Raw genomic sequence first — 12,341 nt, forward strand, 5'->3', positions numbered from 1 at the left:
TGACTCACAGACCTCAAAGGTAGTATTGAAATGAAGCTTCGGTTTATCCCATCATTCATTCTGAACTTTTAAAAGCACATCATGAGTGGCAAAAGTGGGAGGAGGTGGCTTTATCTCTTCCCACTATACATTTTATTTGTTTGTTTGTTTGATTTATCTATATGCTCTCTTTCTGATTAAAAAGGGAGCTAATACAGGTTGTGGCGCAGCTGGTTGGGAGTTAGCTGCATTAAAATCACTACTGAGTGAGTTTGAAGCCAGCCTGGGTTGGAATAAGCTTCCGAACATTTGTCTAGCTTGCTGTCGACATTTGCAGCCTGAAAGACAGTTGCATCAGTCAAGTAGGAAATTTAGGTACCGCTTATGCGAGGAGGCTAATTTAACTAATTCACGAAGCCATAAAACTCTCCAGCAGCATGCAAAAGAATGAGGAAGTACTCCATTAGTGTCACAAGTCCGGTGAAGTGACAGACGCTGGAATTCAAAGCATACCCTCATGAAGCTGGAAAGTTAAATAGCCTCTGTGTGTCTGTCTATATATGTTGTGTGTCTATGACATTGAATGTTTGCCATGTATATGTGCATTGCGATCCGCCCTGAGTCCCCTGTGGGGTGAGAAGGGTGGAATATAAATACTGTAAACAAACAAACAAACAAACAAACTTTCAAATAAAAGAAGCACAAAGGCAATTAGAATATGCACACAATGTGAACATGTCACAGAAAGAAGAGTGAAAAGAAAGGAACAACAGTCCTGTTCAAGTATAATCTGGCTGAGGTGGCTTTCCTGGATAAAAAAGGAATTTTTCTTTCAGGCTAGGACCATATGGAACATTTTAGCCTACCTTGATATCAATTTTTAGAGCTTTGGAGTGTTGTTGTTTATTCGTTCAGTCGCTTCCGACTCTTTGTGACCTCATGGACCAGAGCTCCCTGTCAGCCGTCACCACACCCAGCTCCTTCAAGATCAAGCCAGGCACTTCAAGGATACCATCCATCCATCTTGACCTTGGTCAGCCTCTCTTCCTTTTTCCTTCTATTTTCCCCAGCATCATCATCATCTCCAAGCTTTGCTGTCTTCTCATGTGACCAAAGTACTTCATCTTTGCCTCTAATATCCTTCTCTCCAGTGAGCAGTTGGGCTTTATTTCCTAGAGTATGGACTGGTTTGATCTCCTTGCGGTCCAAGGCACTCTCAGAATTTTCCTCAAACTCCACAGTTCAAAAGCTTTTATCACTCAGCTTTCCTTATGGTCCAACTCTCACAGCCATAGGTACTATGAGGAATACCATTGCTTTAACTATGTAGATCTCTACGCTTCACTATTTTATCGAGATTGGTCATTGCTCTCCTCGCAAGAAGTAAATGTCTTCTGATTTCCTGGCTGCAGTCTGTGTCTGCAGTAATAGTTGCACCTAGAAATACAAAGTCTGTCACTGACTCCAAGTTTTCTCCCTCTTTTTGCCAGTTATCAATGAATCTGGTTGCCATATTCTTGGGGGTTTTTTTATGTTTAACTGCAACCCAGCTTTTACACTTTTTTAAACAGCTATTTTTTTAACAGCTTTTAATGGTCGGGCGCTCAACCCCGACTCAGGCTTCGAACTTGTCACCTTTTGGTCGGCAGTGATTTATTGCAGCTGATTAAGCAGTTGTGCTACCAGCCTGGCCCTTGTTGGGGGAAAGAGGGTTGGATGTACTACTGGCAGTCTTTTCCTACCAGTTTGTTTTAGATCTGCTACTGATGCCACATTCAGCCCAACCTTCAACTCTCTTTGACGCCAGTCAGTTTTCCTTTTCTACAAATGTTGTATATTCTCCTAAGAACTCTCGGGTGAAAGAAGACACTGATTTTACTCAGGGGAGACAGTTGGAGGCCACAACCAAAGGATAGGAGGTGCTAGGATTGCATGTGGTGGCAGCAGGGGAGCTGGAAATTGAGGCATGGCAAAAAGATGAAAAAGCTGGGTGAACTCTCTTTGAAGCCTTGCGTGCTTATTTTGGTCTTTGGGGAAAGGGAAAGACTCTTCTTCCTTTTGGGGGTCGAAAGTATAGGAGTCTCTCTATACCTGTTATTGTTTTTACAATCTGCAAGGGAATAACTAAATGGGAGAGGGAAGATGAGGGCATTGCCTTTCTTGTTTGGAGGTTGTTATTGTGTGCCTTCAAGCCATTAGACAACTAAAATTTTACTTCCGAGTGTAAAAAATCAAATATGTGTATATATATGTGTGTGTAGGTGCATATTTACCAGATACTATAAAATGTTTATCAGTAAGATATGTGAATTAAAAAGTAGTCTCTATAAACCTACCCTAGCCCCGATTAAAAGGAAAGATAACACACACAAAAAGCCAAATTTAATGTTTGGGAAGTTTAAATTCAGCCTAATGCATATTCTTTCAGGTATCTCCATATCCAGCTGCGCTAGAACTTAATAAGTGGTTGTTGTTTTTCTGCTTAAGGTGTGCAGTGTGTAGGCATTCAACAAACATCCTATTGACAAATCAGTGTTGGTTTTCAAATGGAAATGGGTTTGACGGTTTTTGAAGAAAATAACTCTCTTTAATGCCTTGGTCCTCTTATTTGGCTCATTATTCCTTGGGAATGAAAGAGGAAATAGCTGTGAGATTTGGTCAATAGAAACCTACAGATGATGCAGAGTGAACTTTTTCCGAGGAGTAATCCAGTAAGATGCATACTGTGAAAAAATACAAAGCTCTGCCTCACTTATCTTCCTTCTCGACTTCAAAAAGTCTTCACTGCTTTTCTGAAATAGAATGAATATATGGAAGGGGAAAGTTTAATAACTTTGGAATGCATTATGTACACCGGAACTAGCACGCATTACATAATGCCTCTGATTTGAAGCTTGAAGGCGATTAGCAAATAATCTGATGTGAATTGCCTACGTTTGGAAGCAAAGGAGAAGCTAGGTGGAGCTGTGGCGTTATCTATACCAGTCTTTCTCTCCTGCACTTCAAGGCATACATTTGAATTTGCTGTGTGTTGTTTGTGTGGAGGAAAATAAAATCATTAGGACCTATTTATGGAAGCAGTAGGCTGGTGTTTAAATTTTGCTTATTTTCCCATTTTTCTTATCCTTCCGTTTCCTTCTACTTCTTATTCTTGGGCAAAACAAATATACATTCTTTAACTAAATTTACTCCCTGCTTACCCCCTACATATCAGTTTTCTCCCTTTTCCCTGCTTCTGAGAAATATGTGCCTGACTATGAACAAGTATTTGCAAATCAGGAGTTAGCCAGAAGAGTTACTGTTTTACACTGCAGCTCCCAGAATGTTGCATGTATGTGTATTCTCAGGTTTTGCAATTTGGTGAGATCCTGACCTTTCCTTTCTCTTGAATCATTTTACTTCTTTCCTAGAGTGTCCATGGTTCCAAAATATCTGTATTTCAAAGAAAATAGTCAGTAGTACAAAGCAGATTTCCTCATTGCTCTAAAAGTAGGATTCACACCCAGTATACTTCTCAAAGTATCACCAATAGAACCTATAGTGGTATGATGCTGGTAGCAAACCATACTAAGTTCTAGGAACAGCAAGGTATGTTAGAACAACCAACAGTTTCCAATTTGCAAACAGAGTTGTGCTTTTGGGGGTCCAAACAAGAAAAGACTACATAATTTATAAACTGCAGGCCACCCCTTGTCCACCCTTATTGTAAAGGGTTTTGCACATATTTAACTTTATGCCTGTGCTAATCTAGTAGCATGCATTCTTTTTCTACAAACTTTTCTCAGAGATGAGCCTCCTCTTTCTTTTCACTAAAGGGGATCAAGGGGACCAGCTATTCTAGATCTGATCCTAACCAATACTCATGACCTGGTAAATGAAGTAGACATGGTGGGATATTTAGGTGGGAGTGATCATGCACTCCTGGAGTTTGTGATGCAGAAGAAAATAAGAGAAGTCAAACATACGTTATAGCTTTTAGGATATCTCACTTCAAAAAAATTAGGGAAATAGTGAGTGTGATCCTGTGGATAGGAATGAGAGTTTTGAAGAATATCTAAAGTACAAAATGGAAGATAGATAAATGAGCTGTAAAATAGACATTGATAGAAAAGGGGAAAGTGAGACAATAGAGTTGTTAAGAATTTACTATATAAAGAAGGAAGATATAAACGAAAGTAAAAAGAATGGAAGTCAATAGATCACCTTACCTACCCCCTACCTCTCCCTCTTTTCCCACTCTCCTTCTTTCCAACCTCATTTCCTTATCCCTTCCCAATTTCCTTTCTTTGACACCCCCCATGTCTACCCTAATATCTTTATATATTGTATGTAGTAAAAAAATCCTTTAATATTTTTTCTTTTAAAAAAGGAGTGCTAAACAAAAGGGAGTTAAACATGGATTAGAGTTTCTTAAAAGTGAAATACGGAATGCACAAATGCAAACAGTGCCAACAAGGAGGAAAAAAATAAGAAGGTCTAAGAAACTGGAATGGATGCCCAAAGAATTTTGAACTGAGCTAAGCTTTAAAAGGAACATATACAAGAAATGGAAAAGGGGGAAATCACCCAAGAGGAATTCAAACAAATAACCAACCAACACATGTAGAGAAAAGGTTTGAAAAGCTAAACTGCAAAATGAGCTCAAGTTTGCCAGCTATATGAAAAACAACAAAAGGGGGTTCTTTGATCATGTCAGTAGAAAAAGGAAGAACAAGAAAACAGTAAAGCCTCTGCATGGAAAAGATGGTGAAATATTAACAGGATAGGGGAAAGGCAAAACTGCTCAACACCTTTTTTCTCAGTCATCTCCCAAAAAGAGATTCATGTTCAACCTGAGCAAGATGGAGCAGATGGGGTGATAAGGGAAATGCAACCCAAAATAGGTAAAGAAGTAGTCCAGGAATACCTGGCTACTCTAAATGAATGTAAGTCTCCAGGGTCAGATGAACTACATCCAAGAGTATTGAAGGAACTAACAAAGGGCATTTCAGAACCACTAGCAATAATCTTTTGGAATTCTTGAAGAACAGAAGAAGTCTCAGCAGACTAGAAGTGGGCAAATGTTGTCCCAATCTTCAATAAGGGAAAGAAAAGAGAACCCAAACAATTACCATCCACTCAGCCTGACATCAATCTCAAGAAAGATTCTGGGTCAGGTCATTAAGGAGACAGTCTTTAATCACTTAAAGGAATGCTGTAATTACTAAAAGTCAACATGGATTCCTCAAAAATAAGTCATGCCAGACTAATCTTCCCTCTTTTTTGATAGTTTTATAAGCTTGGTAGATGCCAGGAATACTGTGGATGTAGCACACCTTGATTTCAGTAAGGCCTTTGACAAGGTCGCCATGACCTTTCAAACAAACTAATAAAATGTGGGCTAAACAATACTACTGTTAGGTGGATTTGTAATTGGATAAGCAACCAGACCCAAAGGGTGCTCTCCAATAGTTCCTCTTCATCCTAGAAAGAAGTGACTAGTGGAGTGCCACAGGGTTTGGTCCTGAGCCTGACGCTATTCATCATCTTTATTAATGATTTGCTTATCAAGTTTGCAGATGACACCAAATTGAAATGGGTAACTAATACTCTAGAAGACAGAATCGGAATTCAAAATGACCTCAATGGATTAGAGACTAGCAAAATAAATGTCAACAAGGGCAAATGTACAATACTACACTTAGGCAGAAAAAATGAAATGCACAGTATAGTATATCCCAACAACAGTGCATGTGAAAGAAATCTTGGAGTCTTAGTGGACAACAAGTTGAACATGAGGCAACAGTGTGATCCATTTGCTTAAAAAGCCAATAGGATTTTGGCCTGCATCAAAAGGAGTAAAGAGTCTAGATCAAGGGTCCTCAAACTTTTTAAACAGAGGGCCAGGTCACAGTCCCTCAAACTGTTCGGAGGGCCAGTTTATAATTTGGAAAAAAATATATGAATGAATTCCTATGCACACTGCACATATCTTATTTGTAGTGCAAAAAAACCCACTTTAAAACAGTACAATAATTAAAATGAAGAACAATTTTAACAAATATAAACTTATTAGTATTTCAATGGGAAGTGTGGGCCTGCTTTTGGCTGATATGAGATAGGATTGTTGTTGTTGTGTGCTTTCAAGTCATTTCAGATTTAGGTTGACCCTGAGTGAGGGCCAGGTAAATGACCTTGGAGGGTCGTATCCGGCCCTCGGACCTCAGTTTGAGGGCCCCTGTCTAGATCAAGGGCAGTCATGGTGCCTCTCTATTCTGCTTTGGCCAGATACCACCTGGAATACTGTGTCCAATTCTGGGCCTCATAATTTAAGAGAGATATTGACAATCTGGAAAGTGCCTAGAGGAGGGCAACTAAAGTGTTCACAGGTCTGGAGACCATGCTGTATGAGAAGTGGCTTAAAGAGCAAATGATGTTTAGCCTGTAGAAGGGAAGGCTGAGAGGAGACATGATCGCCATGTTTAAATATGTGAAAGAATGTCATAAGAAAAGATGGAGCAGACTTGTTTTCTCCTGCCCTGGAGACTCAGACTCAGAGCAATGGGTCAAATTGCAGGAAAGGAGATTCCACCTGAACATTAGGAAGAACTTCCTGACTTTAAGAGCTTTTCAGCAGTGGAACTCTCTGCCTCAGAGTGTTGTGGAAGCTCCTTCCTTTGAAGCTTTTAAACAGTGGCTACATGGCCATCTGTAGGGGGTGCTTTGATTGTGCTTTTCCTGCATGGCTGGGGTTTGGATTAGACAGCCCATGTAGTCTCTTCTAACTCTCTTATTATATGATTCTGATCTAAATTGCATTAGTAATTTATTCTATCAATGCAAATTTAACAGCTTAAAAAGGAATGTCAGATTGAACTTGAAAACAGTTGAATGAACATGCTTTTTATGGCCAAAATGTGTAATTGGTAGAAGCAACCCTCTCCCTCTTCCTCTTTTTCTTTATCTGTCCTCTGTCAATCTTCTCGCTCTCATTCCCTGTATGTATGTGTATCCTGAAAGTGTGTCTTGACCTACAGTCGACAGACATTTAGCTAGTCTCTTGTCAAGTATTACACTTGCCTGTTCAAATGGTCCATAAGAGAAAAACAGGAAAAAAACAAAAACCGGGGATAGATGCTTGGCCTCCGTTCTAAGAAATGAGAGAAAATGTTAAGTTCGACATAGTGTTCTAACATTCTTTGCCAATATACATGGCCAATACCAGTTGACAAACCAAGGTCACTTCAGCTCACATTTTACCTTCCCCTTATTGGCATGTTGTTATTCAAATATATTTCTCTAGGTTTAGTCTGCTCGGTCTTTACTTATCAAAATTGGAATATCTGTGAGCAGTCTTGAAGATGAAACCTACAAATGTTAGACACACACACATATAGAATCACTCTTTATATGTTGCATTCAAAGCATGGGTTGTAAGAGTGTATGAAGGCAAGCTGGACTTTGAGGCCAATGAAATCCTAATTTTCCACACACAGAGAGGATTAGCATTACAGGATTGAAAAGGGCAAGTTTAAAATATACTTGATATGGATTATATTTCAACGGATGATTTTTGTATCCCATGTCTTAGATATTTTAAAGACGTTTAATCTGACCCCTCGAGAATAACATTTTCAGCATTTGAGTACTGTGGGATTAATATCAACTGTACTTTAGCGCCCACTACATTCATCAAAATGTCATGCAAATTATAATAATTATGTGCAAGTAAATAGATCAATTGGCTGCTGCTCTTCAGCTTTTTCCAGTTTGACCTTCAGTGTGGAAGAGGTTGATAGCTGCCCGGATAAGTAGAGGTTCTTAGTAGTAAAGTTAGTATTTTTCCATAATGTAGAGGGCCTTTTATGTGAGGCAGCCTTCGTTTTACAAAACTGTCTTGGTGTTTTATAGAAGCTGGAATTGGATCGGTTTATGCTTTATGCTCATGGGCCTGATCTTTGCCGAGAATCAGATCTTCGCCACGCAATGGCCAACTGCTTTGAAGCATTGATAGGTAAGACAGCTGTGCTGTGGATGTTGTTGTATTAATATTGGTTTTTCTCCACATTCATTTTATAGATATGTGCTTCAGCTCAGAGAATACACCTCTATAGGACAATATGATGTTGACTATGTGCTTTTTTCAGGTTGCTTTATTGAATCCTACAGTTGCTAATTGACCAATAATAATAATAACAATAAAACAACAGCAACAATTTTATTCTTATATTCTGCCTCCATCTCTCCAAAGGGACTCAGGGCAGCTTACATGACGACCAAGCTCAATATAAACAAGACTACAAAGTCCATGGTTAAAAACATACAGAAAACAGCTAAATAAAACAGTAAAAGCAATAAATATAAAACATAAAACATAAACCAAGCAACAACCAACCAATATCTGGGAAAAGTGGGCATGTGCAGATTTGGGGCTAACAGGGCACAACAAGGGCTAGTGCAAATGCAGGCTATTGGGCGGAGGCTGTGAATAAAGTGCTGGAGATCTTACTAAAAGAAGAGGGTTAGGTAGAACTTGATCAGTACTGAACTATCGTTGTTGAGAAAAGGTGATGAACAGACCCCAGTCTTTCTTTAAGTTAGTTAAAGATTACTCTTTAATCATTGTAGTCAATTTATCCATCTTGGGTAATTCACAGATCTTTATTAGCTGTTCTTCTTGCATTGGGATAATTGGTTCCTTCTATTTTTGAGCATATACTGTTTTGGAAGCAGTTATCATATATTGTTTACGGTTCGCGTCCAACCTATTTGCATGACCGCATCTTCCTCTATGAGCCAACTTGGGCCTTAAGGTCCTAAGGGCGGGGGGAGGGCTTCTCACAGTCCCACTACCTTCACAACCCCGGCTGGTGGGAACAAGAGAAAGGGCCTTTTTGGTGGTGTCCCCCTGGCTTTGGAATGCTCTCCATAAGAAATCAGATAGGAACCCTCTCTAGCTAACTTTAGGAAAGACCTGGATGTGGAAGCTGGTTTTCAAAAACGGTTGACTTTCATTATGATGGTGATCTTTTAGCCTTGTTAATACCTATTGGTTTTTAACTGGTTTTGCCTCTGCAGTGCAATATGTTTTTAAACCCAGTACGATTTTAAACCTATGTATTTATTTATTGTGGCATTGTATTTTAAACTTATGTTTATGGTTATTCGTTATGTATTATGTCTTGCCTTCTTGGTTTTTGCTTATGTATGCATTGTGTCTTGATTCTATTGTGAGCTGCCCAAGTCCTTGTGGAGAGGGGGCAGCATATAAATAAAGGTAAAGGTTTCTCCTGATGTTAAGTCTAGTTGTGTCTGACTCGGGGGGGGGGGGGTGCTCATTTCCATGGACAGCTGGCATTGTCCGTGGATGCCTCCTAGGTCATGTGGCTAGAATGATTGCATGAAGTGCTGTTACCTTCCTGCCAAGGCAGTACCTATTCATCTACTCACATTTGCATGTTTTTGAACTGCTCGGTTGGCAGAAGCTGGGCCTAACAGCGGGAGTTCACCCCTCTCCCTGGATTAAAGATGATGATTATGATTATGAGTATTATACAATTCTCCCTTTTTTTCTTTCTGAATGATAATTCAGTATTCCCAGCCAATTAAATTGTGGTTTTATCTTACATTTAACCATAAAAAAACATCTTCAAGCATCAAATGGATTTGAGTCCATTATTTCTTGGCCTTTCCTCCAGACTAACATAAACAGCCCACATCAAGTTATGTTTAGATGACAGCTTCCAACGTCAAACTGACATGAGTAGCCATGCTAACTGAGGAATATCAGACTTGTACTCTAAAACCATAATTTTTCAAAACTCTAAAACAGTCCTAATTACTTAGAGTGATCTATCCTTCAGCATTATTTGCTTACGTCTGGCTCTTAAATATGATGGGAGGATGACACCCCTATTGCCACCACTACACTGACCATTTAATGCATTGTCAAACTGTTATTGAAAATAGTTTTTCTGTGCTGATGATTACGTAGAAGATCCTGGTACCAGTTTGAGGCCTGGATGGTGATTTCACAAACCACAGAATATTGATGTGCATTAAGGGCTTTCTTTCACATGGCTTTGTGGGACTTTTTTGTCTTAACTGCTGCAGTTTGACGCTAACTTCGAACTGCAGCAGTATAGATGGAATGGGGTTTGCAACTAATTATTTACCTTCATTCCTTTATTCATACTCTATGACCAGATCCTCTCTCTGAATTCTGATTTGTTTAGCTATAAATGGGAAAAGTCATGAATACAATTCTGAAGATGGGGAAGGAAAAAAGATAATCTAAACCTAGTAAGAATATTGACTATATAACCCTTGATCTCATCCAGCAAGGCAATCCTTTGGTACTTCAGCTGCATTAAACCTCTGCTATTTGGGCAACTATTAATCTGTAATTGATTCCAGATCTGATATTGTATGAAATCATTGTCCATGATGCTCAGTAAATGGTAAAACTAGTCATTGGAATTCTTATCAAAATTTTAGAATCCCTGGTAGGAATTTTTAGGATACAGCCCTATGCATTTAGCCATGAACTTTTCTTGCAGTCCTTTATTCTCAGTAATAACAGTGGTGTTTTTATAGTGCTTTCAAAACAAAGTGTTGTACAAAATTAAATAGACCATGTCTGCAGACTGACATTCTCATCTCCAAAGAAAAATGGGGAAAGAGAAGGAACACAAGAGGAAGGGAATTGGAAGAGAGTGAACTAATGGGTAAAGGCCAGAGAGTAATGAATGTATTGTCCAAAATCCATTTAAAAATGAAAGGTTGTTCTAATGTTAAGAGACATGGCATTTCAGAGGTTTTGGTAAGAATCCAGCTCTGGACTTCCGTTAGCAAAACAGCAGAATCCAATGGAAGGAAGAAGCTCTCCTCTTTTGTATTTGGGCTACCTCAGGTAACCATAGGCAGCAAAGAGGGGAAGAAATGTCCACTTCCACCGCTACTACAGCAGAAATGTCAGAATGGATTAAAGAGTAACCAAAAAAGGAACACGAAATAAAAGATAAAAATTGGGGGCTTGACAAGGAATGAAGTGCCTGTAGGGCAGCATTTCCCAAACTCTGGTCTTCTAAGTAATTGGGACTTCAGCTTCCAGAATCTCTGATCATTGGCCAAAGCAGCTGAGACTTTGTGGAGTAGATGTCCAAAACATCTGGAGAACTAGAGTTTGGGAATCACTGCTCTGGCAATAAAAAAGAATAAGAGATCTAAATTGCAATGCAATCAATTCTCTTATAGCTATGAGTATATCCCATTGACATACCAGCTAAAAGAGGGATGATTGCATTGCAATTTATACCTCTTGTTCTTTTTGTCCCTTTGAGAGAGCCAGCATGCTGAAGTGGCCTTAGGGACATCATAGGTCAGAAAGGACTGGGAGACACACAACAACAATGTCCCTTTGAACATAGTTGGTCTTATTTCTGATAAGACATGTGTGATTACATTGTGTAGTAGGAATGCAGCATCTGCCCCTTATTCTGAGATTCCACATCCCATCATTTTGAGGCATTGTGATATCACAACTTGGTCCTAGAGTAGTTGAACCTCAGCAACATCTGTACTTCATGGTCATCAATATCAATAGCAAAGAATTTTGTTCACTTTACATGCAGAAGATGTCATTATGGCTCCATATACTTTTCTTGAAATTCCTTGAGCTTTGTTCATTTTACATACTTTTGAATAGGTGTAAGAATTCATAAATAAATGCAAGTCAATTATTCTAGTAGCATATGTGTACTGGATATGTCTGTTGAAAGTGTGAATGTGTGAACTGAAAACTACTATTATACTATTAATATAATTAATTCTAGATTGATAAGGCATCCAGATTACTTGTCAGTTATCCACACGATTCAAAATGAATGTCAATTAATTAAACCAATTGAAATAAACAATAAAAATGTGACAAACATAATATCTCGTGATTAGGTTAGATGGCAGTAGAAAATATGTCGGTTTTACATTTTTGACTGCAAACTTTACAATTTCTTTTATCTTGAAAAGTTTGTCTTATTGACACAAAATGATTGTGGGCTTTATTTACAATGAATTAATTGTTCAGAAATCAAAACTCTGTAAGATCACTACAAATTGAGTTTGGATGATTCTGAACCTGGGTATATCTTGTGATACTCTCAGTTCAGACATCTGATCAGATTCATGTTGAATGCTAATATCAAAGTTTGGTTTTTACCTATAAGAGTAAACATACTTTTCAAGACTCTTTTCATTGTTCACCAAGGAAAATTCTTGGGTTCATCATTAAATGTGTGTGTGTGTGCGCGCATGCGTGCGCAAAACATCATATTTAGACACATCTGAACATTGGGAAGAGATTTCTGATCTATCTTTGGATAGTT

General features: G+C 38.7%; 1 protein-coding gene across 1 annotated transcript in view; it reads left to right on the forward strand.

Moving 5' to 3' along the window:
• DROSHA (drosha ribonuclease III) overlaps positions 1-12,341 on the forward strand; it is a 164,123-nt gene that overhangs the window by 95,245 nt on the left and 56,537 nt on the right. The window contains exon 22 of the mRNA XM_060774694.2: positions 7,870-7,972. Coding sequence (XP_060630677.2) covers positions 7,870-7,972 — 103 coding nt within the window. The remainder of the gene's footprint in view (positions 1-7,869; positions 7,973-12,341) is intronic.

The sequence above is a fragment of the Anolis sagrei genome, chromosome 4 (genome assembly GCF_037176765.1).
Source record: "Anolis sagrei isolate rAnoSag1 chromosome 4, rAnoSag1.mat, whole genome shotgun sequence".
NCBI lineage: Eukaryota > Metazoa > Chordata > Lepidosauria > Squamata > Dactyloidae > Anolis > Anolis sagrei.